Source organism: Oncorhynchus keta, chromosome 3 (assembly GCF_023373465.1).
Source record: "Oncorhynchus keta strain PuntledgeMale-10-30-2019 chromosome 3, Oket_V2, whole genome shotgun sequence".
NCBI lineage: Eukaryota > Metazoa > Chordata > Actinopteri > Salmoniformes > Salmonidae > Oncorhynchus > Oncorhynchus keta.
In genome coordinates this window covers 25,166,592-25,193,966 of record NC_068423.1, presented here as the reverse complement: position 1 = coordinate 25,193,966, position 27,375 = coordinate 25,166,592, and the positions used below count along the sequence as shown (strand labels likewise).

Genomic DNA, 27,375 nt, shown 5'->3' with positions numbered 1-27,375 from the left:
TCTGCACAACAGTCACCCCTCGAAGAATCGTTACCCAACTACTACTTCAAGGTCTCAGAGCAAGTGACGTCACCGATTGAAACGCTATTTAGCGCAGCACCACCGCTAACTAAGCTAGCGGTTTCACGTCTGTTACACCTGGACTCAAGAGATGTCCGTATCTCCTGCAGAGTACGGGCAACTTGGGGAGAGTAAAGACAATGAGAAGCTTGATCTATTTAACGTTACTAATAAAATCAGGACTTACACAAAAAAAAAGGGGTTTTTACAAAATATTTATTTAAGTTACATTTACCTCTGTTACGCTGAGGTAAGCCACAAAGTACAAAATAGCATCTGTATTGTTGCCTTAAAATAAAAGGAGAGATGAGAAGTGACATTCGCGTTGGCAGTCCTTGTCAAAACGTCAGTCAGTGGTGTTTTGGTTGACAACACAGATAAAGGCATTGGAACTGAGAGGGAAAAGGTTTTTAACCAGTAGACTTTACACTGAGTACACAAAACATTAAGAACACCTGCTCTTTCCCTGACAGACTGACCAGGTAAATCCAGGTGAAAGCTATGATCCCTTAAAATGTCAGTGTGTTAAATCCACTTCAAATCAGTGTAGATGAAGGGGAGGAGACCGGTTAAAGGATTTTAAAGCCTCGAGACAATATAGAGACATGAATTGTGTTTGTGAGCCATTCAGAGGGTGACTGGGCAAGATTGAAGTGCCTTTGAACGGGGGTGTGGCAGTAGGTGCACCGGGTTTGTGTCAAGAACTGCAACAACGCTGGGTTTTCCACACTCAACAGTTTCCCGTTTATCAATAACGGTCCACCAGCCAAAGGACATCCAGTCAACTTGACACAACAGTGGGGCACAATGGAGTCAACATAGGGGTGGGGGGGGGTTGCAACTCAATATTAACATTGCTCCAGTCAGTCAATATGTGATAAATAATATCATTAGAATAATTAGAGACTCCGCCCTGAGATTTAGACACGGAAACAACATTACAAACCAAAACACATTTCACAACCATGAACATAATAGTCCAAAAGTCATATTTGGTACAACGCATCGGTTTGATTAAAGCAGCAACAGCAGCAATTAAGGAAAGTGGCTGGCGATCATTTAGCTCACTATTGGAAACAAATGCAGCACAGAGAACAAAAACAGAGAGAGAGAAAAAAAAAGACAGCCGTGTTGCTAGGTAGAATAGTTTTTGATGTGTAGCTATACTAGAATACCACTTAGAACACATACCCAATACATTGCTTTATTCCAGGTGCTATACAAGTGTGGATATTGGAACACACATGTGCATTTCCTGCTTGTGTGGGGAATCCTCTCCCAGGGAGTGGGCCTGCTGTAAAATTCCCCATCACTGCTGTTCTGGGCTCCCTGTACACAGACAGACTGACTTCACAGGACCCGGACAGAAACACAATGCCCCCTATTGCCACAACGGAAAAGCACAGAGACAACGACCACCAGACGACCACACAGTGACATCTCCTAAATGTACAGGTCTGATTAGACCTGCTGTTGACATCTACAGCAGAAGGAGCAGGGTAGCTGCCCTGGTTAGTTGTGTTGATGCAACAGAAGACAACATCATGAACACTGACTGATTTGTCCCTGCACCAAAGCTGGTGAGGCGAAAGACAGAGTAGTTTATAAGAGAACAGGTGAGAGAGAGAGAGAGAGAGAGAGGACTTCAGCCAGACAGATGAAAAGGAGGTTGAACAGGACCATGCTAACCAAAATCAACTGCTACCCGGTAAAGGATCATGTAAACCCAAACATGTGGTAGACGGTTAGAAACTAGAGACTGACCGTAGCGCTGCGGGTCTACACTTAGTGGAATTCTACAGACGTAGAGCTGATCTAAAATCAAGTCAGTTTACATCAATTGATGTACATAAAAACAACATTTTTTAAAAAGTGCCCTTGTTTAACATATGATGCATGTGTAAGGTATTGTGGGTAATGGAAGTGTTGGCTTGAACTACCATCTTTGTAAATGTAATTCAAGAAAATAAAGAAACTAAAATGTAATGAGTCCCAGTAAAAACAGCCGAGGAAAGTTCAGAGCACATGACTGGTAATGAAGATGTGTGGACCAATCACTTTAGTCTCTGACAGCTGCATCAGCGAGATAGAGCCATGGTGTCAATGAAATGAAACAAGCTCTCTGTACTGATGATACTAACGACTACAGTCCATTTAGAAAGTATTCAGACCCCTTGACTTTATCCACGTTACATCCTTATTCTAAAATTTCATAAATAATTCTCAATCTATACACAATAACCCATTATGACAAAGAAACAGGTTTTTAGAAATGTTTACAAAACACATTAAAAATTCAAAACAGAAATACCTTTTTTACACACGTATTCAAACCCTTTGCTATGAGACCCAATTTAGCTCAGGTGCTTCCTGTTTCCATTAATCATCCTCCAGATGTTTCTACAACTTGGAGTCCAGTCCACCTGTGGTAAAATCAATTGATTGGATGTGATTTGGAAAGGCACACACACCTGTCTATGTAAGGTCCCACAGTTGACAGTGCATGTCAGAGCATAAACCAAGCCATGAGGTCAAAGGAATTGTCCGAGGAGCTCCGAGACAGGATTGTGTCGAGGTATAGATCTGGGTAAAGGCAACAAAAAAAATGTCTGCAGCATTGAATGTCCCCAAGAACACAGTGGCCTCCATCATTCTTAAATGGAAGAAGTTTGGAACCACCAAGACTCTTCCTAGAGCTGGCCACCCAGCCAAACTGAGCAATCAGGGGAGAAGGGCTTTGGTCAGGGAGGTGACCAAAAACCTGATGGTCACTGACAGAGCTCCAGAGTTCCTCTGTAGAGATGGGAGGGCTATCCAGAAGGACAACCATCTCTGCAGCACATGACAGCCCGCTTGGAGTTTACCAAAAGGCACCTAAAAACTCAGACCATGAGAAACAAGATTCTCTGGTCTGATGAAACCAAGATTTAACTATTTGGCCTGAATGCCAAGTGTCACATCTGGAGGAATCTGGCACCATCCCTACGGTGAAGCATGGTGGTAGCATCACGATGTGGGTAAATGTAACATTTCAGTTAATTTTTAATACATTCGCAAAAATGTCTAAAAACCTGTTTTTGCTTTGTCATTACGGGGTATTGTGTGTAGATTGGTGAGGGGGATTTTTTGGAGAATCAATTTTAGAATAATGTAACAAAATGTGGAAAAAAAGTCAAGGGGTCTGAATACTTCCTGAATGCACTGTATGTTGGGGCGAGTCGTGGATTAGATGCTACAGGCCAGGGTGAGTCCACTTTGGTGAGGGTTATGCATACATGCCTTAACTCTATATGATTTAACAGTTCCGTACGTTAAAGTGCCACTCCAAAGTGCTTTCAGCAACATCCCTCAGTAGAGGAAGTACATTCACAAAATGAATATACGATACAGGTAAGAAACAGTTAACCCTCAATTATTTATATCACCATCAAACGAGAAGGAAAAAAAAGAGCAAGTAAAATCTGTTGAAATTGGCTCATCACACCCTCGTAACTAAAATCAGATGAATCTGGCATTATTTTTCATCCCTTGTAGTAAAGTATGGTCTTTATGAATAGATCTCAGGTACCTGTATTGTAATCAGATATGGTTCTGTCGATAAACTTGTGGTCGAGCTGAATAACTAGACCATTCTGCACCAGTCTCCACACCACCGCTATACGACCACCAGCTCCTCTACCAAGTGCAGTCTTTAGCATTGAGGTTTTTACTCATAACTTTGATGCATACAAACACACCTCTGGGTCAATTGCAAAGTAAAAAAACTAATGCCACAAGATACCCCAAAAATAAATAAGCCAAATATAAATTACATACTTTAAAAAGCTTTATAAAATTAAATATCTCAAATTATTTTATCAACATTTCAATTTTTTAAAAAAGGGAGAGAATCCTTTTTCCCTTAATAAATAATTAAAGCGATAGCACATGTTTAGCCATAAGCTATAAGCTATAAGCCAAACAAGTGCTATCTTCAATCAAATGGTGACATTGGTATTGGGCCCTGCTCCTAACTCTTCTGTTCTGTTCTGTCATTGGCCCATCTACTACCCACCGTTGGCAGTCAGTCCAGAACCAGGAGAGGTGGCAGAACATTAGGACAGCCTTGGTCTCCTGCTTAGTCTTCACAGTGCTTTATGTGGTGAAGATAACAGGAAAGGTATTAGAGGTGCAGAAAGCCAGTTTTTAAAGGTTTGTGGGTGTTTGCATTCCGCCCCCAGCCCAGCTGTCAATCCAGAGGACAGTTACAGCGTTGCCACAGTTACCGGGTTACGCCACAGATGAACGATGTCTGGAACGGAAGAAAAAATATATATATACATATTGTTTTAAAACAAAGACATAACATTTAGTAATTTGGATATAAAACAGAAATATCCTATTACCATCATTGTGATCAAAGACCGTTAGAATATGTAAAAACACTAACAGATGTGTGACTCACACGCAGGTCAGTAACGCTGACATAAAGTGGACAACAAGCAGAAAAGAGATGGTGTTGTCATGTATAAATGTGAAAGAGAACAACTAGCCATGTGTAATCAAGTCTGTCTTCTGGTTGTGGCACTGGTTGTCTCTTCTGCTCCCAGGAAGGCCCTGGAACGACTTGTTCTGGGGGGGGCACAGACAGTAAATCCCAGTAGCACACAGCGAAACCAAAAGGGAACAGTGTACTATGCACTACAATACATCACAGTGGTTGAGTGCAGGAGAAATTCAATCCCGACTTCCATTCTGAGTTTCTAGGACTGTTAAGGTCATGCAGTAGGGCTGTGTAGTCAACCTCAGCATGGAGCAACTTCATCTTAGCGATGCACAATAAATCATAAAAACAGTAGGATTGTTAAATTGTCAGTTCCATGCCAAGCAAATGCTTTTCACAAAAATACTTTGTACAGTGAGAGAGAAAACACTGACAGCAACTGAGCGAGTGAATGAGATCGGCTTAGTAAGGGTCGAACCAAGCAGTCACTCCATTTAAAATCCACCGTTCATACCTTGTGTTTAGTGCATTTCATGGAGAAGTTCTCTTCATTGAGGACACAGTCTGTGGGGAGAAAAATGCTTGGATCAATGAAGGGGACTGATCAAGAGCAAAATAGCAGCTGAACCGGTCTCCACACACACACACACACACACATCAACCGGCTACAGATAGAGCCTCCACACACACGCACACACCCACACACACACACACACACACCTGGGGTGGCATTACTGTTTTACAAACACAGTACTAGTGTTATAATATAGGAAGGGGGAGGTTAGTGTTCGGACACAGACAAACACACGATCCAGGATACACTTCACACTCCATCCCCCAGGAGGCATTAACTGGGTCTAGCACATCCGCTGCTGCCAATTACGGCCAGTCAATGTCCCAGCTGGCAAGCCGTGAGGCTGCTGTTTGTGTTTGATGGCCCGAAGGCCTTTCCTTTTGTTTTGAGTCTTTCGTTTGAGATTAAATTCCCCTTTTTGTACATATTTATGTTTGAACAAATAATTCTGGACTGGCCGACCTAGAGGTCAAGAGAAACAGAGTTGGCCCTGGACCAAGGTAGCTGTTGCTCTCTCCCTGGGTACATGTATATTCAACACCTGGTCACATGATTTCTCACAAATGCACATTCATTCAGGTTACAGACCAGTTAGCTGGGTCGCTGATCCCTAGACATAATGAGTCAGGTTACAGACCAGTTAGCTGGGTCGCAGATCCCTAGACATAACGAGTCAGGTTATAGACCAGTTAGCTGGGTCGTAGATCCCTAGACATAACGAGTCAGGTTATAGACCAGTTAGCTGGGTCGCAGATCCCTAGACATAACGAGTCAGGTTACAGACCAGTTAGCTGGGTCGCAGATCCCTAGACATAACGAGTCAGGTTATAGACCAGTTAGCTGGGTCGCAGATCCCTAGACATAACGAGTCAGGTTATAGACCAGTTAGCTGGGTCGCAGATCCCTAGACATAACGAGTCAGGTTATAGACCAGTTAGCTGGGTCGCAGATCCCTAGACATAACGAGTCAGGTTACAGACCAGTTAGCTGGGTCGCAGATCCCTAGACATAACGAGTCAGGTTATAGACCAGTTAGCTGGGTCGCAGATCCCTAGACATAACGAGTCAGGTTATAGACCAGTTAGCTGGGCCGCAGATCCCTAGACATAACGAGTCAGGTTACAGACCAGTTAGCTGGGCCGCAGATCCCTAGACATAACGAGTCAGGTTATAGACCAGTTAGCTGGGTCGCAGATCCCTAGACATAACGAGTCAGGTTATAGACCAGTTAGCTGGGTCGCAGATCCCTAGACATAACGAGTCAGGTTATAGACCAGTTAGCTGGGCCGCAGATCCCTAGACATAACGAGTCAGGTAACAGACCAGTTAGCTGGGCCGCAGATCCCTAGACATAACGAGTCAGGTTATAGACCAGTTAGCTGGGTCGCAGATCCCTAGACATAACGAGTCAGGTTATAGACCAGTTAGCTGGGTCGCTGATCCCTAGACATAACGAGTCAGGTTATAGACCAGTTAGCTGATCCCTAGACATAACGAGTCAGGTTATAGACCAGTTAGCTGATCCCTAGACATAACGAGTCAGGTTATAGACCAGTTAGCTGGGTCGCAGATCCCTAGACATAACGAGTCAGGTTATAGACCAGTTAGCTGATCCCTAGACATAACGAGTCAGGTTATAGACCAGTTAGCTGGGTCGCAGATCCCTAGACATAACGAGTCAGGTTATAGACCAGTTAGCTGGGCCGCAGATCCCTAGACATAACGAGTCAGGTTATAGACCAGTTAGCTGGGTCGCAGATCCCTAGACATAACGAGTCAGGTTATAGACCAGTTAGCTGGGTCGCTGATCCCTAGACATAACGAGTCAGGTTACAGACCAGTTAGCTGGGTCGCAGATCCCTAGACATAACGAGTCAGGTTATAGACCAGTTAGCTGGGTCGCAGATCCCTAGACATAACGAGTCAGGTAACAGACCAGTTAGCTGGGCCGCAGATCCCTAGACATAACGAGTCAGGTTACAGACCAGTTAGCTGGGTCGCTGATCCCTAGACATAACGAGTCAGGTTACAGACCAGTTAGCTGGGTCGCAGATCCCACGTGTAACCACGCCAGCCCAGGACCTCCAGATCAGGCTTCTTCACCTATGGGATGGTCTGAGACCAGCGACCTAGACAGCTGATGAAACTGGAGAGTATATGTGGATGTAATAAACACAAAATATTTTGTGTGGAAAAACTTATTCCGATTGGCTGGGCCTGGATCCCCAGTGGGTGGGCCTAGCCCCCAAGTGGGTAGGGGCCACCCATGGCTGCCCTGTCAAATCCATAGATTAGGGCCTAATTTATTTATTTCAATTGACTGATTTGCTTACATGAAACTGTAACTCACTGAAATCGTTGATATATTGTTGCACGTCGCGTTTATATATTTTTGTTCAGTATAGATTGCTTATGAATAATCACCATTAATAAATGGAACAATGATTATGTTATTCAATGTACTGACTCCAAAGTGTGGCACGCAGGCCACAGAGCCTATTTCAATGCATACATGCTCTTATTATGCACAACAAAAATATATACTTTTTTTTACATAGGCCTTAACAAAAGATCAGTAGGCCTGTGCTAGTAATTGTGTCTTGACGTCCCATTGCTGGTGAGCCTGCAAAGTAAACAGTTCATATTTTTGATCACCAACATTTTTTGGAGCCGGACATTTATTATGGCAATCCTCTCTCCGTACAATTTCACTGCACCCAATCCTATAGCTGTACAACAAATCAGCAATCTGTTCTCTGGCGCACTGGACCTTTGTTGATTGACAGCTTGCTGGACCAATCAGAGGTCAGAGTGTGCATTTCATAAGCCAATCTGTTGCCCTTTTTACTCTAAGGGCAATGCTGTGGCTACTGCCTCTGGCTGCATGGAGAGTTATCCACAGAGACTGTGCCACAAGTCCAGAGTCTTGACGCTCCGAAGTCAAGTCTCAAATAATGACATTTTCTATCAAATCGAGTCTCAAGACACATCTGTGAGACAAGGAGACTCACCCAATGGTCCCGGTAGGGGACAGGGATAAGGACAGAGGAGACTCACCTGACTGTAGAGAACACCTGTAGTGATACTTGTTGGGGCATCCTTTGATGAAGCAGCCCAACGTGGCACCTGGGTTATGGCAGCGAGAACACGTCTGAAAACCAATTCATTGTATTTCATGTTTTCTCGTGTTGCGGGCCAAGACCAAAGACAAGCTGCTATAGTAGTTTACATTGCGGGTACATTTCGCTACACCTGCAATAACATCTGCTAAACACGCGTTTGTGACCAATAAAACTTGATTTGACATTGTTTGACAGAGTTGTAGCACTGTTAAATATGAACTAAATGTAAAAACAGTAAACAGACGGTTACAACAGCAGACATAGTCCCCATGGAAGATCATTAAAACGTCACCCCAAAATCATACATCAATAAAGGCATGTTTTTATCCTGCAGGATTTACACTTACCGTCTCCTGAGCCACCTTGACTGCCTCTTCCAGGCCGTAGACCCTTCCCTTCACCAGGAACACACCTGCAGACCAGATGCTGCAGTCCTCGTGGAGCCAGTACTCACACTGGTCCAGAGGCACCACCGGGGGAACGTACCAGTCATCCACTGCAGCCCTGGACCCAGATGTTACCGAAGTCCCAGCCTCAATCCTGCCCCTCTTAGCTCCAGGGCTGCCTGAGGGGTCGCTGTCACTGGTCCACCTCCCCAGCAGGCCCTCCCGTTTCAGCCGGGGGTCAGGTTTGTGGGGCCAGGGGACCCCCGGGGGCCGAGCACACTTTCTACCCCGGCCTCTCACGCTGCAGGATGAGTCAGAGTCACTGAGATCCTCTTCTTCTTCTTTGAGGCCTGGTTTGCTAGCTGGGGCTTCAGTGCTGGGTCTGTATCCCTCAGGGTAGTATGGCCCGTGGAGGTCCCCAAGGTCCATGGCGTTAGCCGAGCCTCCACACAGACAGCAAACCAGGGAGCTGTGGTGCTGGCTGTGGGTAGAGATGCGGCCCAGCTGGAGGCAGGAAGTGGAGGGTACAGCCCCTGGGATGAAACCCCTGGATCCTGAACTTCCAGCCTGCTGTTGCCCCTGGCCATTCTGCCTGGGCTTCTCCTCCTCTGGGTAGTTGATGACAGTACAGTTGGCGGGGGAGGTGGAGGAGGGCTTATGCTCTATGTGGATGAAAGGAGAGAACGTGTCCACCCTCATGTCCCTCTTCTCCTCCTTGTAGTTGATGTATTTCAGTTTGATCTCAGGCTCCCGAGGGGAGAATATTGAGGACTGATCCAGTCTGGGTTTCTTCCTTTTCTTCTTGGGAGCAGGGGTCGCCTTCCTTGTTTTGGCTGTTAGAGCAGCTGCTTCGCTGCTTGTAGTTTCAGCTTTATGCTTCCCGGGTTTCTTTGGAGATGTTTTAAGTGACGGCGATACAGTCAGTAAATCCACCTCAGAGGAGGGCTCGGGACCTGACTCTCCGTGTTCCGTCTCCTTCTCTAAATCTTTGTCTGGAGCAAAGGGCAGACTGGAGGTTATCGGAGATGTGCGGTGGTTGTGTGGGTATTTCGAAAAACAGGCATTTTCCGAATCTGAGGTAGACTCTATGCAACGGCCTGTGTTTGTGTAAATGTTATCCATATGACTGGTCAGTGAGGCTGCCGCCTGTACTTTAGTCTCTTCCTCACAGCTAGACTCTACTTTATTCTGGACCGTCTTCTTCACTACAAACGAGGTCTGTTCGTTAGGACTAACACCTGCTTTAGATGGACTGCTCTGGGTCAGGGGATTCGTCTGAGACTTGGGCTTCTTAGTAGATACTTTATACCAGTTAGGGTTTATATTCATCACTATGGCCTCTAGCCTGGTTCCCCTGCCAGAGCGAGGGGGAAGTTGTTTCCTCTCAGAAGTCCTCTGCTCTACCTTGACATTACCATTCAGGTGAGTAGCAGCTGTCTGCTTGGGTTTCTTTTCTGAAACCTCTGGCACAGTGATCTCGTCTTCTGTCAAATCAACAATAGGCTCCGAAGCTGCCTTGGGTTTATGTCCTGGCTGCTGGAAGTCCTTGCTGTAATCTAACCTTGGTGTATTCTCACTATTAGACCTTGTCCCCTGTACTACGGACAGCTCAGGTCCTCCTTTCCCCAGCTCATCCCAGCAGGTATCAGCCGTGTCGTCTGGTGAATAATTGTATGCACAGGGTGAGCAGGAGGGCTGAGGCAGAATGAGCCCATCCTCTACGTCGTCCAGTGAGACAGAGGGAGAGACCGGGTCCTCCAGAGGACTGATATAGTCCCTATTCGGAGAACACAGGTCCCTGGGACTCCTGCTGTCCTGCATCAGGACTGGCTCCTCTGTTCTAGAGATGAGAAAGAGAACCTCTGAAGCCCTCTGACCATCCTCCATGTCTGTAGTGAGAGACTCTGGGGAGGAATCGATACAGATGGCAGAGTTGGACCAGCTGCTACTACCCTGGCCATTCTGCAATCCTTTGTTGACTGTGTCCTGAGAAAGAGTGCGTTTCATTGAAATCCCTCTCTGTTGAGGCTTGTATTTCTCCACTCCTCCGTTACTGGCAACTCGATGGCCATTGATTTCATGAGACTGCTGCATCAGACACACCCCTGCGACATTCTCACCCACCACCTGGGCTGGAGGGATAGAGTCAAACATTTCCGACCGAGGTGCGAAGCCCAGAGGCCTGTCCACCTGCTGCAGGTAGCCATCCATTGTTGAGAACCTGCTGATCGACGGGACACCGTAGAGAGAGGAATGCTGGGAGAGAGAGGAATGCTGGGAGAGAGAGGGATGCTGGGAGAGAGAGGGATGCTGGGAGAGAGAGGGATGCTGGGAGAGAGAGGGATGCTGGGAGAGAGAGGGATGCTGGGAGAGAGAGGGATGCTGGGAGAGAGAGGGATGCTGGGAGAAGACATGAGACCGGCTCACATATGAGAGAGTGACTGTGGTGTTGGAGAAGGGATTGTCTGGCTGGATCTGGTCTACTGGTTGAAGCCTGTGGTCGTGGTCAGTCTCAGGGAAGTTTGGGTACCAGCTGGGAGGCTTGACCACCTGTAGGACGTCCATGGAGTTGGCTTTCAAGAGGCATTCCTCACCTTTTCTGGTCAGGTCCATCACAGCGGGAAGGCCGCGGGTGGAGGAGAGGCCCTGTGGCTCTAAATCATCAGAGCCCCCCAGCGGTTGCTCCATAGCAACTGAAATTGAGCAGAAATACAGAAAGGTTAGATAAATACATGGAATTGAAATGATCTTGATGACCTCAAGTGAGAACATGACTGGATATAGGACAAGATTGGGTTCCATCATCACCAAGCACATTGGTCAATAGTGGATTGCAACTTTATCTTAGCTAGAGTACAGACAACAAGCTGCTAGCGATAATGCACATCACAGACTTAGCTAGCTAAATATCGAAATAGCTAACTGGAAAGCAAACAAGTCAGAACTAAATGCTAAACGTGCCTCTAACGTTGTTTTCGTTGGCTGTCAGCGTTCACTTAGTTTTCCATTACTACTGTTCAAAGTAATGTAACGTTAGTTGCAGATTCATTAAGTGGCAGGTCAATAAACGAGTAAACAAACAAAGTATCGCGTTTGTACTTGCGGCTACAGTATCAAGCCGACTCGGGAAAAGTGGCCAAATCAGAAGTATATAAATGACTGGAAATCCACCAAAATAGATGCGACAAGAAAAGAAACTAACAAAAGTTAGCAACTGGCTTCGAACCTCTGCCTTCTCACAAACAAATACATTTAGCCAACTACATTTGTTTATTTATGTTTAGCCAACTACATTTGTTTATTTATGTTTAGCCAACTACATTTCTGTTTAGCCAACTACATTTCTGTTTAATGTTTAGCCAACTACATTTGTTTATTTATGTTTAGCCAACTACATTTATGTTTAGCCAACTACATTTATGTTTAGCCAACTACATTTATGTTTAGCCAACTACATTTGTTTATTTATGTTTAGCCAACTACATTTGTTTATTTATGTTTAGCCAACTACATTTATGTTTAGCCAACTACATGCATGTTTAGCCAACTACATGCATGTTTAGCCAACTACATGCATGTTTAGCCAACTACATGCATGTTTAGCCAACTACATGTACGTTTAGCCAACTACATTTACGTTTAGCCAACTACATTTACGTTTAACCAACTACATTTATGTTTAACCAACTACATGCATGTTTAACCAACTACATGCATGTTTAACCAACTACATGCATGTTTAACCAACTACATGCATGTTTAACCAACTACATGCATGTTTAACCAACTACATGCATGTTTAGCCAACTACATGCATGTTTAGCCAACTACATGTATGTTTAGCCAACTACATGTATGTTTAGCCAACTACATGTATGTTTAGCCAACTACATGTATGTTTAGCCAACTACATGTATGTTTAGCCAACTACAGCTAACTTTCCGTAACCTGGAATAACAGCTGACTGTCCCAATCCAGCTTCCTTTAAAAAAGGAAAAATCTTCAAAATAGGTTTTGACTAGGAAGTACAGCTACGACCGGAGGGGACTTTTTCCTCGCAGGTTAGAAGAAATTACACGGCAGGTCAGGAGACTTTAGTCAAGGTTGGGGAAAGGAGACTTTAGTCAAGGTTGGGGAAAGGAGACTTTAGTCAAGGTTGGGGAAAGGGTTAAGATGATCTCAAAACCAGTTACGAAACGTCACTTCCGGTCTTAGTTGAACTCCATCAAGTCCAGCCACAACTAGTCACATGTGATGAATGATTCGTGCGACAAAACAAGAGTTACAGTAACATTACCTCGTTAGGTTAATCTGATAACTAACTATGTAAATAGGATACGTGTTTTGATTAGGTTAGTTAATGTAACCAGTTCACGATGTACTAAACTAGCTGTAGTTAGACGCTTACCACAAAACAATGTCCCTTGTAAAAGTTGCACCTCTCGAAACACTCTTCTAAACTAACCAATGAATCTGTAGTTTATAGGATAACGTAATTTTATTGTGAAATAAAGGGTGACTGGCTGGTGGCTATAATAATACAATCCTTGAATATTTGCTGGTTATTTGCCATTCCGCGGTGGGGATTGATTTCCCGCAGACCACGGAGGGGTGGAGTGATGCATTTATTAGATACAGCTAACTAGCAATCAACTTTGATTTATTTATGGTTTCCTAGCTAGCTTGCTACGCTAATTTGCTAGGCCCTTCGTATGAAACAAAAGAGCGAGCATATTGCGCTGTCGGAGACTGAAACTTACCCAAACAGGAAGGAGTGTGGGGCTTTTACAAACGTCCAATTCAACAGTGAGTCCCACCCAGCATCTTGGTCAAGAGCCAATCTAACTCTTGTACCCTAAAACCCCGAACTAGATTTGTGTCAGTAAACAGGATCAAATATCCCTGCACTTTCCCGAACACGCGTAAACTGCGCAACATTTCAAGAACAGCATTTGTCAGCTCTCAGCCTGGCAATCACAGTGAAGCATTATGGGAAGTTGGGAAACAACGAAACTTCATATACTGTCTGTCATTGGGACGAAAGCTGGCGGAGTTGCTTTTCATCGGCAGGTATTCTTGTCACGGTCCTTAATTTATAAGCATAATTTTTCTCCACACAGATATTATTCGGAATAATCGGAACATATTGTATAAAAATACTTCTTTGTTTTTAGAATATTGGTTACCGAAATAATATCCTATTGGGGAGCCAACTTGTAAATGCAGATGGTCTTTTACTTAATCATAAGGAATTATTATCACTTTACAAGATCCCTGTGACACCTAAATACTTTGCAAGACTAGATGCCATTCCCTCCGGTATTGCTTTATTATTCAGGAACGTGTCAAGACTTGACCCACAGAACATACGATTATCCCTGTTGACTCATCAGTAGGATTTTTTTTTTGGTCCATTCAACAGTAGAGCTATACAAGTCTTGTTTCAACAGGATGTTGTATATCTATACAGTGGGGCAAAAAAGTATTTAGTCAGCCACCAATTGTGAAAGTTCTCCCACTTAAAAAGATGAGGCCTGTAATTTTCATCATAGGTACACTTCAACTATGACAGTCAAAATTACGAAAAAAAATTCAGAAAATCACATTGTAGAATTTTTATGAATTTATTTGCAAATTATGGTGGTAAATAAGTATTTGGTCACCTACAAACAAGCAAGATTTATGGCTCTCACACACCCGTAACTTCTTCTTCCAGAGGCTCCTCTGTCCTCCACTCGTTACCTGTATTAATGGCACTTGTTTGAACTTATCAGTATAAAAGACACCTGTCCACAACCTCAAACAGTCACACTCCAAACTCCACTATGGCCAAGACCAAAGAGCTGTCAAAGGACATCAGAAACAAAATTGTAGACCTGCACCAGGCTGGGAAGACTGAATCTACAATAGGTAAGCAGCTTGGTTTGAAGAAATAACTGTGGGAGGAAATGGGAGACATACAAGACCACTGATAATCTCCCTCGATCTGGGGCTCCACGCAAGATCTCACCCCGTGGGGTCAAAATGATCACAAGAACGGTGAGCAAAAATCCCAGAACCACACGGGGGGACCTAGTGAATGACCTACAGAGAGCTGGGACCAAAGTAACAAAGCCTACCATCAGTAACACACTACGCCGCCAGGGACTCAAATCCTGCAGTGCCAGACGTGTCCCCCTGCTTAAGCCAGTACATGTCCAGGCCCGTCTGAAGTTTGCTAGAGAGCATTTGGATGATCCAGAAGAAGATTGGGAGAACATCATATGGTCAGATGAAACCAAAATATAACTTTTTGTTAAAATCTCAACTCGTCGTGTTTGGAGGACAAAGAATGCTGAGTTGCATCCAAAGAACACCATACCTACTGTGAAGAATGGGGGTGGAAACATCATGCTTTGGGGCTGTTTTTCTGCAAAAGGACCAGGACGACTGATCCGTGTTAAGGAAAGAATGAATGGGACTGTGTATCATGAGATTTTGAGTGAAAACCTCCTTCCATCAGCAAGGGCATTGAAGATGAAACATGACTGGGTCTTTCAGCATGACAATGATCCCAAACACACCGCCTGGGCAACGAAGGAGTGGCTTCGTAAGAAGCATTTCAAGGTCCTGGAGTGGCCTAGCCAGTCTCCAGATCTCAACCCCATAGAAAATCTTTGGAGGGAGTTGAAAGTCCGTGTTGCCCAGCAACAGCCCCAAAACATCACTGCTCTAGAGGAGATCTGTATGGAGGAATGGGCCAAAATACCAGCAACAGTGTGTGAAAACCTTGTGAAGACTTACAGAAAACGTTTGACCTCTGTCATTGCCAACAAAGGGTATATAACAAAGTATTGAGATTAACTTTGGTTATTGACCAAATACTTATTTTCCACCATAATTTGCAAATAAATACATAAAAAATCCTACAATGTGATTTTCTGTACTTTTGATTTGTTGTTAATAATAAGGGAAACATTTAAACGGCAGAGTTCAATACATCAGTGTTGTATATCGTTTTACTCCAGTGAGACAACTTGTATTGTGTGAAAAGGTTTTGTCCTGAGTCATATATATTAATAATATTTTATAGACGTTTCCATTAGTGCCGAGTACATTAGTGCTCTTTGAGGACCGTTCGGTTCTATTATTAAAACGTTATCATGGTTATCGAATTCGGTTTTGATTATTTGGGTTGAATGCTGTAACACTGAATAAAACAATGAATAAAAGTCCCATGATGTTAGTGAATTCCCATTACTGCTTGTCACTTATTAACAATTTATTCATACTACTTTAATAAAATATTTAAGTTATTTTACAGTTTTATTTGAGCATTTTATTATTTAATTTCAAGTCATCTCACAGTATTCATGAATGCCAAAGGAATCCCGTCTTCCCCAAAAAATTGAACAAGGAAAAAAGTATAAAAGAAATTGTATCTTTCATCTCTCTGTGTTTCATAATTTCCCTTAAATTCGCAAGAGGTTGAATGTACAATACTTCACTTTAGAAAGCACCGGAGCGAGCCAAACAGCACCCCTCTGTCTCTGTATGTGTAAGCCATTTATCTGATGCTGTCTGGTCCAAAATAGTATGATATTGTTGCCACCCGTAGGATTGAACACAAGGGAGCCAGTGTGCATTTGTCCTCCTTTGATTAAAAAAAAAGTATAAAATAATAGCCAATCAACATTGACCTAAACTGAGTGAGCTCAACTGTGAATGGTCCTGGGCCCAAAACAAGTGTCAAGGGAAGACAGTTTGCACACATCAAATAACATCGAGCATACGTTATTGACAGAAACAACTTGAATTGTTTCATCTGTACTGAAAAAATATCTAAATGCAACATGCAATTTCAAAGCTTTTGCTGAGTTACAGTTCATATAAGGAAATCAGTCAATTTAAATAAACTAATTAGGCCATAATCAACCAATTTCACGACTGGGCAGGGCCCCAGCCTGGGAGGGCATAAGCCGACCACTGGGGAGCCAGGCCCAGGCAATCAGAATGAGTTTTCCTGCACAGAAAGGCTTTATTATAGACAGAAATACCCCAAAGTTGACAGCAAACGACTCGCCCACACGACACCATTCACGCCGTCTGCCATCTGCCTGGTACAGTTAATAATAGGATTTGTCTGTGAACAGCACGCTTCTACAGTGTGACAGTGGCCATGGAAGGTGAATATGCCCACTGAAGTCGGTTACGACGCCGAACTGCAGTCAGGTCAAGACCCTGATGAGGACGACGAGCACGCAGATTAGTTTCCCAGAAACTAAAAACTGGACAGAAATGATTCGGTTGTGCAAACCCAGTTTCATCAGCTGCCCCAGACCATCCCACAGGTGAAGAAGCCAGATGTGGAGGTTCTTGGCTGGCATGGTTACATGTGGTCTGCTGTTTTGAGGCCAGTTGGATGTACTGCTAAATTCTCTAAAACGATGTTGGAGGCGGCTTATGGTAGTGAAATTAACATTCAATACCATGGCAACAGCTCTGGTAGACATTCCTGCAGTCAGCATGCCAATTGCACACTCCCTCAAAACATGAGATATCTGAGGCATTGTGTTGTGTGACAAAACCACATTTTAATGGCCTTTTATTGTCCCCAGCACAAGATGCACTTGTGTAACAATCATGCTGTTTAATCAGCTTCTTGATATGCCACACCTGTCAGCTGGATGGATTATCTTGACAAAGGATAGAATGTTCACTAACAGGGATGTAAATACATTTGTTCACAATATTTTATTGGAATAAGCTTTTTGCATGTATGGAACATTTCTGGGATCTTTCATTTCAGCTCATGAAACATGGGACCAGCACTTTACATTAAAAAAAAGTTCATTTAACCTTTATTTAACTAGACAAGTCAGTTAAGAACAAATTCTTATTTACAATAAGGGCCTACCAAAACGCAAAAGGCCTCGTGCGGGGACGGCGGCCTGGGATTACATTTTTAAAATAAATACATAAATACATATATATATATATATCAGACAAAACACACATCACAACAAGAGAGACAACACTACATAAAGAGAGACCTAAGACAACATAGCAAGGCAGCAACACATAACAAAGCATGGTAGCAACACAACATGACAACAACATGGTACAAACATTATTGGGCACAGACAACAGCACAAAGGGCAAAAAGGTGGAGACAACAATACATCACACAAAGCAGCCACAACTGTCAGTAAGAGTGTCCATGATTGAGTCTTTGAATGAAGAGATTGAGATAAAACTGTCCAGTTTGAGTGTTTGTTGCAGCTCGTTCCAGTCGCTAGCTGCAGCGAACTGAAAAGAGGAGAGACCCAGGGATGTGTGAGCTTTGGGGACCTGAATGTGACTGGCAGAACGGGTGTTGAATGTGATTGATGACGGCTGCAGTAGAAATCTCAGACTGGGGGGAGTGAGGCCTAAGGGTTTTATAAATAAGCATCAACCAGTTGGTCTTGCGACGGGTATACAGAGATGTATTACATTACCCTTTGAGGTTTTCATTCAGCTTTGACTTACTGTATCTTCAGATCCTCTTTGTTGCGTTCACATTTCTCCACTGTGTACCCTTTTAGACAAGCCCAAGAGACAAACCAATTATAAGCCATTATCAAACATCTGCTAACAGATGTCACATGACAACACAGAAAAACATTTGATAAGCAATGTTCACCTCACCAACAATGGCCATCATATTTCAAAGGCCTACTTGGCAACATGTCAAAAGAGGTTAGTGGAATAGGTAAGTATACCAATATGAACATACTGTATATTTGCATAAAAACACATACTTATTAGCTAGCATGACAAAAACAGAGGCTACATACAGTAGCTACATTTCAATGGGGCTAGCAAACAGCTGGGCTAAACCCAAATCTCCATGACAACATCTCTATGACAACAGCAAACTGTTTTGTTAAAGCAATCTTTCTGATGTTGTAAAAAGTTATATAGAAGGTCTAACGACAGGATGACGATGGATGATTACATTCAGGGATTGTCAAAAACAGTAGCTAGGGAACAACCAACGACTTCCTGTTTTGTCTTCTGGCTGTATTTTGACAACTTATGAGGTCTGCACAACGCATCACCGGGGGCAAACTACCTGCCCTCCAGGACACCTACACCACCCGATGTTACAGGAAGGCCATAAAGATCATCAAGGACAACAACCACCCGAGCCACTGCCTGTTCACCCCGCTATCATCCAGAAGGCGAGGTCAGTACAGGTGCATCAAAGCTGGGACCGAGAGACTGAAAAACAGCTTCTATCTCAAGGCCATCAGACTGTTAAACAGCCACCACTAACATTGAGTGGCTGCTGCCAACACACTGACTCAACTCCAGCCACTTTAATAATGGGAATTGATGGGAAATGATGTAAATATATCACTAGCCACTTTAAACAATGCTACCTTAATGTTACTTACCCTACATTATTCATCTCATATGCATACGTATATACTGTACTCTATATCATCGACTGCATCCTTATGTAATACATGTATCACTAGCCACTTTAACTATGCCACTTTGTTTACATACTCATCTCATATGTATATACTGTACTCGATACCATCTACTGTATTTGCCTATGCTGCTCTGTACCATCACTCATTCATATATCCTTATGTACATATTCTTTATCCCCTTACACTGTGTATAAGACAGTAGTTTTGGAATTGTTAGTTAGATTACTTGTTGGTTATTACTGCATTGTCGGAACTAGAAGCACAAGCATTTCGCTACACTCGCATTAACATCTGCTAACCATGTGTATGTGACAAATAAAATTTGATTTGATTTGATTTATTTACTACCAACATCAATTAGTACAAAACTCTTCCTGATTACTGGAAACGAGTGTTTTCCTACTGAACACTGCCAAACTCTACTTGTATATCTTGAGTAGTGCATGAACTACACATTCACTACAGCACGAATAGGTTTTGTGAAAAAGTACTACTGAATTACTACAAAAATAATTGGAAAAATGTCTAATTTCCATTCATTTTGAAACGGTGGAGGTTGTGTAGATCTGTTGGAAAGAAATCCAATTGAATTCCTTTGAAGGAGGCAAAATGTGAAGTATGTGCGAGGGCTGTGTAGACTTTCAATAGGCCCTGTAAGTGTTCTCTCTGGGCAATTGATCAATTAAATAGCAGACAGAAAATAAAACCTACTTGACTGACTGGGGCCCTTGAGAGAAAAGTGTTGCGGTGTATAATTCCTTTAAAATCGGTTTGGAGAAAGATTAACACAGTTTAGTAGATTAAAACACTCAAACTGAACACAGGGTGCAAAAATATTTATTGCTAATAAACCGGTTGTCAGTTGGTATACATTGGCTGTATATTTACAACAGTAGAGTACAGAGGGATTGGTATGCGAGACAGAAAAACAAACAAAAAACACACATAAATAAATACAAAAGGGACTGCCACTGAACAAGACTACAGACATAACCGACTCCAACAAATCATCCTCCCATACAGCTGTGCCAATACGATTACACAGAGAAGAATGTAAATATATTTATATCGGAAATCAGATAATCCCATTCGTTCTGTATGCGTCCAAGCAGTCGCCTTCCAGGGGTCATTTTAAAATGGCCCCGTTTCAGAAAACATTCTGTGATGTTAATAATTATCATATAACAAGGCAACACATCAGGCAAGGAAGGAGCAACATCCAACGTAACAGATAGTTTACTTGTACAATGATGCAGGCAAACATTTGATTTCCATAGCTTTGTTAAGGGCATAGAAACAGCATGTGAACACTGACCTCACCGAGCATAACACGCAAGCCTGAAGGCAAGATTGCTCCTACGGTTTTGCTTATGCAAGTCATTATTCCATCATCATCATTATGCAGTTGTGTTTAGCCTTTTACAACATCATAATTATTCCTTCGGCTATTAACACAGACTAAGGAGTCCAAACAGTAGCTTACAGGCCATCTTTGTTAGTGTAGGCACGATCGATGCCTCATTAAAAACCGTACAGAGTATTTACCGTAACACGTAATGGTGATGAAAAACAAAAAAAAATAAATGTCACAGTAACTAAAGTGCATGGAATGAGTCTAGACATAAAATTCAAATCTTCATTACCATGTTTAAAAATAATAATATATACACACACGACATGTGTGTGTGGTGACCAGTGTGTTTCTAAATAAGTCATTACAGAGGTAAAATATAGTGGTCTTTTTAAACATGCTGCAAGGTGGCTGGAGCGGTGTGACTCAGTCAGAACTCCTTAGTGTCTTTGTCAAACAGGTGGAGTCGCTGCTCGGCAGTGAGCCCTTCCTTCAGACTCTGGGGGGGGGTGGAGAGACTGTTAATGACCGTGGTCAGGTTTAACTGAGACTTTCAGGTAGACAGGACTGAATCATTGACGAGGAAGCAGATTGATGCAAACAGAGAGGTCATTTCTGTCACTGGTAAAACTGATATTTCTCTCTAGCCCCACTGGTACCAAAAACAAAAAGGTGATCCCATTCAAATCCACGATCAAAAATGTGATTTTGACTGTTAATGTGTGAGATTCAGAGGAGGGAAAGCACAAGAGTCCAGAGGGTCTAGTAATGCAGAGGGCTTTTCTCTCATCCGTACCAAAAACGTAGGGAATAATAATGTAAGTCATTTATACACACCCAGAAGGATGTTGGAGACCATTAGAATGAGCAGAAAGGGGATATAGTGGTTTTTTCTGGGTAACACACTGCTGAAGGGTGAACATATAAACAAAATGGTGGTACACCAATGATGCACTGCTATTGGTGGTTGTCTGGTTTGGTATGTGACCATAAGGAGAAAAGTAGGCCTCTAGGTTCTCAGGCAGCCCTAGCTGGCCCTGGGCACCAGACCAGACACAGCATTTTAACCCACAATCAAATAGCACAAAGGGATTTGTTTAAAGGTTTTTAGAGTAATATGACAAAAGTGTTGTATGTTGGGGAATTCAAACCTCAAAAGTTGCAGTGTAATGCAGTAGTTAACCTGAAGGTGGCAGTGTGTCACAGCTCAATGGCACTTGGTTCCAAACTGAACTGTTCTCACACACACACACAACCTTCAGCTGTGGGAGACTTCTCGATTGGGAAAAACACATTAATATGTCTTACTCAGGTGTTAATAAGTTATACCTTTGACCTCATGGTGCGCTCGGTGCGTTTGGCGGCAGCAGCCGCCATCTTGAGAATGTCAGGGTTGCTTTTGGACTTCATGATATCTGAGGAGAGATAAGACAAAGGGGGGGAAAAGTGGCTAGTTCAGCTTATGTACAGTATACTATAGACACTACTGTAATAAATCTACTTGTCTGGCTGGTTGTCGTAAGGAGGTCAGTGGGTTGCAGGTCAGAGACAGTCTGGACTATGAGACATCTTATGTAAATAGACAGACCAAATGCAAATGTTGGAGACATTGCTACACACTGGTTATGAGTGAAACAAAGGGCTCAGGTCATAAGTTGTGCACTAAGTAGGGACTAGGGTTCCATTTGGAACACTCAGTAGGGACTAGGGTTCCATTTGGAACACTAGGTAGGGACTAGGGTTCAATTTGGAAGACTAGGTAGGGACTAGGGTTCCATTTGGAACACTCGGTAGGGACTAGGGTTCCATTTGAAACACTAGGTAGGGACTAGGGTTCCATTTGGAACACTAGGTAGGGACTAGGGTTCCGTTTGGAACACTCAGTAGGGACTAGGGTTCCATTTGGAACACTAGGTAGGGACTAGGGTTCCATTTGGAACACACTAATGGAGTAGCAGAAGGCTAGAAAGTGTTCTGTATTCCTACCGTATCCTCCTGCCCTCTCCACCTCCTCCAGTGATGGTTCCCCCAGTGCCTCGTGGGCCAGCTGCAGCTGCTCTCTGAGCCTCCCCAGGTCTCGCTCTGCTTTGGCCTTCACGATGCTCAGCTCTGTGTAGATGTCCTTGTACTTGTCCGTCGCATACTTCTTATCCTGGAGGGACAAATTATACATTGTTTAAGGTGGCAGGGTGAGAAATACAACCTGGGCATTAAATGAGAAAATAGCATAAAATACAATGAAAAATGAGAAAAAGCTGTTTTAGGTAACTTGGGTCTTACTCTTTGGGCGGCCTGGAGTTCATCCCTCAGAGAGTTGATTTCCTGTTTCAGATACTGGACCTCCGACTCCTTCACCCTCAACATCACCTGGCAAAGATCAAAACGCAAAGATTTAAGGGCTGAACTTCAGCTGTGTATAAAAGCAATGTCCCCTTTCAACAAACAGGAAGACTTCAAATCGTCCAATCTTATGTTCACCTCGAGCGGAGCTTACCTCTAGTTCGTACAGTTCCTTCCCATGTGTAATGTTGCAGGTGTTTCCACCCCCGTCTTCAGTGGCCATAGAGCGCATCTTAGTGATCTCTGCAGCTAGACGGTTGTTCAGCTCCTACAGACACAAGGCACATTACATATCTTGGTAAGTGTGAGGACTATTACCTGGGTGTTTGTTAGTGCCTGGGTGTGTGTGCGTGTGTGTGTGTGTGTGTGCACCTGGTTGTGTGCGTTGAGCTCCTGGTTCTCCCTCTGACACTGTCTGAGGGCCTGTCTCTCAGCCTCCAGGGCCTGGGCCAGGTGGGCGTTCTCCAGACACTTCTGAGAGTACTGCTCTGACAACACCTCGATCTCCCTTTGGAAGGAACACAGCTCCTCTCTGCAACACAGACGGGGGAGGGAGAAAGAGAGAGAGAGAACGAGAGGGAAAGGCAAAGATAGAGAGAGAGGGAAAGAGAGTGAGAGACAGAGGGAAAGAGAGGGGAACGTGAGAGGGAAAGAGGGAAAAAGAGAGAGAGGGAGAAAGAGAACACAGGAAAAGACTCAGTAAATCAGGCAACACACTCAGCCAATCAACACCATACATTTACCAAGCAAGAAACACAACCAAAAAGACCACGCTGAACACTTTTCCATCATAATAGCTGACCAAAGGAAACAGTAGCACAGATCTGAGAAAACTCCTTCATTTTGTAGGGTGAATAGGAAAAAACATTGTAAGGAACCAGACTCAGTACAGCCACTCCTTCCTTCATATTTTAGTTCTGGACTGAACCTGGAGCTTCAGTGTATTCAGAGGCGAGACAGACTGGGCCAGACTGCTGCTAATCAGTTCCTTAATAAACCCCAGACAGACGGCTGGGACTGGAACTGTCTGTAATTCCAGGTTTGGCAAGGTTTGGCAAGGTCACCAGCCGCCACCTTAAGTTCCAGGTTGCCCTGGTTACAGCTGGCAAGGCACAGTGACATACTGGCTTTGCCCAGACCTTCGTTCCCATGGCGCTGGGTTGGATATAAACTTCAATATAAAAACAGAATTATAAAATTAAGTTGTAAAAGGTGCAGTCACATTCACAGTTTCCAGCAGGTGTAAAAGGTGCAGTCACATTCACAGTTTCCAGCAGGTGTAAAAGGTGTAGTCACATTCACAGTTTCCAGCAGGTGTAAAAGGTGCAGTCACATTCACAGTTTCCAGCAGGTGTAAAAGGTGTAGTCACATTCACAATTTCCAGCAGGTGTAAAAGGTGTAGTCACATTCACAGTTTCCAGCAGGTGTAAAAGGTGCAGTCACAAATACAGTTTCCAGCAGGTGTAAAAGGTACAACCACATTCACAGTTTCCAGCAGGTGTAAAAGGTGCAGTCACATTCACAGTTTCCAGCAGGTGTAAAAGGTGCAGTCATATTCACAGTTTCCAGCAGGTGTAAAAGGTGTAGTCACATTCACAGTTTCCAGCAGGTGTAAAAGGTGCAGTCACATTCACAGTTTCCAGCAGGTGTAAAAGGTGTAGTCACATTCACAGTTTCCAGCAGGTGTAAAAGGTGCAGTCACATTCACAGTTTCCAGCAGGTGTAAAAGGTGCAGTCACATTCACAGTTTCCAGCAGGTGTAAAAGGTGCAGTCACATTCACAGTTTCCAGCAGGTGTAAAAGGTGTAGTCACATTCACAGTTTCCAGCAGGTGTAAAAGGTGCAGTCACAAATACAGTTTCCAGCAGGTGTAAAAGGTACAACCACATTCACAGTTTCCAGCAGGTGTAAAAGGTGCAGTCACATTCACAGTTTCCAGCAGGTGTAAAAGGTGCAGTCACATTCACAGTTTCCAGCAGGTGTAAAAGGTGTAGTCACATTCACAGTTTCCAGCAGGTGTAAAAGGTGCAGTCACATTCACAGTTTCCAGCAGGTGTAAAAGGTGCAGTCACATTCACAGTTTCCAGCAGGTGTAAAAGGTGCAGTCACATTCACAGTTTCCAGCAGGTGTAAAAGGTGTAGTCACATTCACAGTTTCCAGCAGGTGTAAAAGGTGCAGTCACATACACAGTTTCCAGCAGGTGTAAAAGGTACAATCACATTCACAGTTTCCAGCAGGTGTAAAAGGTGCAGTCACATTCACAGTTTCCAGCAGGTGTAAAAGGTGCAGTCACATTCACAGTTTCCAGCAGGTGTAAAAGGTGCAGTTTCAACCACAGTTTCCAGTAGGTGTAAAAGGTGCAGTCACATTCACAGTTTCCAGCAGGTGTAAAAGGTGCAGTCACATTCACAGTTTCCAGCAGGTGTAAAAGGTGCAGTTTCAACCACAGTTTCCAGTAGGTGTAAAAGGTGCAGTCACATTCACAGTTTCCAGCAGGTGTAAAAGGTGCAGTCACATTCACAGTTTCCAGCAGGTGTAAAAGGTGCAGTCACATTCACAGTTTCCAGCAGGTGTAAAAGGTGTAGTCACATTCACAGTTTCCAGCAGGTGTAAAAGGTGCAGTCACATTCACAGTTTCCAGCAGGTGTAAAAGGTGCAGTCACATTCACAGTTTCCAGCAGGTGTAAAAGGTGCAGTCACATTCACAGTTTCCAGCAGGTGTAAAAGGTGCAGTCACATTCACAGTTTCCAGCAGGTGTAAAAGGTGCAGTTTCAACCACAGTTTCCAGTAGGTGTAAAAGGTGCAGTCACATTCACAGTTTCCAGCAGGTGTAAAAGGTGCAGTCACATTCACAGTTTCCAGCAGGTGTAAAAGGTGCAGTTTCAACCACAGTTTCCAGTAGGTGTAAAAGGTGCAGTCACATTCACAGTTTCCAGCAGGTGTAAAAGGTGCAGTTTCAACCACAGTTTCCAGTAGGTGTAAAAGGTGCAGTCACATTCACAGTTTCCAGCAGGTGTAAAAGGTGCATTCACATTCACAGTTTCCAGCAGGTGTAAAAGGTGCAGTCACATTCACAGTTTCCAGCAGGTGTAAAAGGTGCAGTCACATTCACAGTTTCCAGCAGGTGTAAAAGGTGCAGTCACAACCGCAGTTGCCTCAACAGGTTATGCAGGTTATGGACCCCAAGGGGTGCATGTTATAGACCCCAAGGGGTGCAGGTTATAGACCCCAAGGGGTGCAGGTTATAGACCCCAAGGGGTGCAGGTTATAGACCCCAAGGGTGCAGGTTATAGACCCCAAGGGTGCAGGTTATGGACCCCAAGGGGTGCATGTTATAGACCCCAAGGGGTGCAGGTTATAGACCCCAAGGGGTGCAGGTTATAGACCCCAAGGAGTGCAGGTTATAGACCCCAAGGGTGCAGGTTATAGACCCCAAGGGGTGCAGGTTATGGACCCCAAGGGGTGCAGGTTATAGACTCCAAGGGTGCAGGTTATAGACTCCAAGGGTGCAGGTTATGGACCCCAAGGGGTGCAGGTTATGGACCCCAAGGGGTGCACGTTATGGACCCCAAGGGGTGCAGGTTATGGACCCCAAGGGGTGCAGGTTATGGACCCCAAGGGGTGCAGGTTATGGACCCCAAGGGGTGCAGGTTATGGACCCCAAGGGGTGCACGTTATGGACCCCAAGGGGTGCACGTTATGGACCCCAAGGGGTGCACGTTATGGACCCCAAGGGGTGCACGTTATGGACCCCAAGGGTGCACGTTATGGACCCCAAGGGGTGCACGTTATGGACCCCAAGGGGTGCACGTTATGGACCCCAAGGGGTGCACGTTATGGACCCCAAGGGGTGCACGTTATGGACCCCCCAAGGGTGCAGGTTATGGACCCCAAGGGTGCAGGTTATGGACCCCAAGGGGTGCAGGTTATGGACCCCAAGGGTGCAGGTTATGGACCCCAAGGGGTGCAGGTTATAGACCCCAAGGGGTGCAGGTTATAGACTCCAAGGGGTGCAGGTTATAGACCCCAAGGGGTGCAGGTTATAGACCCCAAGGGGTGCAGGTTATAGACCCCAAGGGGTGCAGGTTATAGACCCCAAGGGGTGCACGTTATGGACCCCAAGGGGTGCACGTTATAGACCCCAAGGGGTGCACGTTATAGACCCCAAGGGGTGCACGTTATAGACCCCAAGGGGTGCACGTTATAGACCCCAAGGGGTGCACGTTATAGACCCCAAGGGGCGCACGTTATAGACCCCAAGGGGTGCACGTTATAGACCCCAAGGGGTGCAGGTTATAGACCCCAAGGGGTGCAGGTTATAGACCAAGGGGTGCAGGTTATAGACCCCAAGGGTGCAGGTTATGGACCCCAAGGGTGCAGGTTATGGACCCCAAGGGGTGCAGGTTATGGACCCCAAGGGGTGCAGGTTATGGACCCCAAGGGGTGCAGGTTATGGACCCCAAGGGTGCAGGTTATAGACCCCAAGGGTGCAGGTTATGGACCCCAAGGGGTGCACGTTATGGACCCCAAGGGGTGCAGGTTATGGACCCCAAGGGGTGCAGGTTATGGACCCCAAGGGGTGCAGGTTATGGA

The 27,375-nt window shown here is 44.4% G+C and overlaps 2 protein-coding genes and 1 long non-coding RNA gene across 9 annotated transcripts in view; 1 reads left to right on the top strand and 2 right to left on the bottom strand.

Moving 5' to 3' along the window:
• Positions 1-255: 255 nt before the first annotated feature.
• LOC118376058 (retinoic acid-induced protein 1-like) lies at positions 256-13,628 on the bottom strand. Its single transcript, XM_035762725.2, has 6 exons — positions 13,386-13,628; positions 8,587-11,318; positions 8,175-8,268; positions 5,058-5,107; positions 4,593-4,671; positions 256-4,351 (listed from the first exon to the last, which is right to left on the bottom strand). The coding sequence occupies exons 2-6, from the start codon at positions 11,311-11,313 to the stop codon at positions 4,305-4,307; spliced, it is 2,997 nt and encodes a 998-aa protein (XP_035618618.2). The 5' UTR covers positions 11,314-11,318; positions 13,386-13,628; the 3' UTR covers positions 256-4,304.
• LOC127915098 (uncharacterized) lies at positions 5,486-8,162 on the top strand. 7 transcript variants are annotated; one of them, XR_008090178.1, is made up of 7 exons: positions 5,486-5,794; positions 5,844-6,088; positions 6,138-6,186; positions 6,285-6,382; positions 6,481-6,799; positions 6,849-7,044; positions 7,143-8,162. It is a non-coding gene; the product is annotated as an uncharacterized LOC127915098 (long non-coding RNA). The 7 variants fall into 7 exon arrangements; XR_008090194.1 differs by lacking the exon at positions 6,138-6,186 and having other exon boundaries at positions 6,481-6,750; positions 6,898-7,044; XR_008090188.1 differs by lacking the exon at positions 6,138-6,186 and having other exon boundaries at positions 6,947-7,044.
• Positions 13,629-19,909: 6,281 nt separating the features above from the next.
• LOC118376059 (myosin phosphatase Rho-interacting protein-like) overlaps positions 19,910-27,375 on the bottom strand; it is a 110,677-nt gene continuing 103,211 nt past the window's right edge. The window contains exons 17-22 of the mRNA XM_052493714.1: positions 23,152-23,311; positions 22,934-23,047; positions 22,720-22,806; positions 22,426-22,591; positions 21,769-21,854; positions 19,910-20,938 (exon numbers count right to left, since the gene is read on the bottom strand). Of these exons, the coding sequence (XP_052349674.1) occupies positions 20,870-20,938; positions 21,769-21,854; positions 22,426-22,591; positions 22,720-22,806; positions 22,934-23,047; positions 23,152-23,311 (682 nt within the window). The 3' untranslated portion in view covers positions 19,910-20,869. The remainder of the gene's footprint in view (positions 20,939-21,768; positions 21,855-22,425; positions 22,592-22,719; positions 22,807-22,933; positions 23,048-23,151; positions 23,312-27,375) is intronic.

Coding starts and splice junctions, on each gene's coding strand:
- LOC118376058 (XM_035762725.2), bottom strand. CDS start 11,313: ATGGAGCAACCGCTGGGGGGCTCTGATGATTTAGAGCCACAGGGCCTC. Junction 5,108..8,174: donor CAGGTGTTCTCTACAGTCAG/GTGAGTCTCCTC, acceptor TTCTCCCCACAG/ACTGTGTCCTCAATGAAGAG. Junction 4,672..5,057: donor TGAAATGCACTAAACACAAG/GTATGAACGGTG, acceptor TGCCCCCCCCAG/AACAAGTCGTTCCAGGGCCT.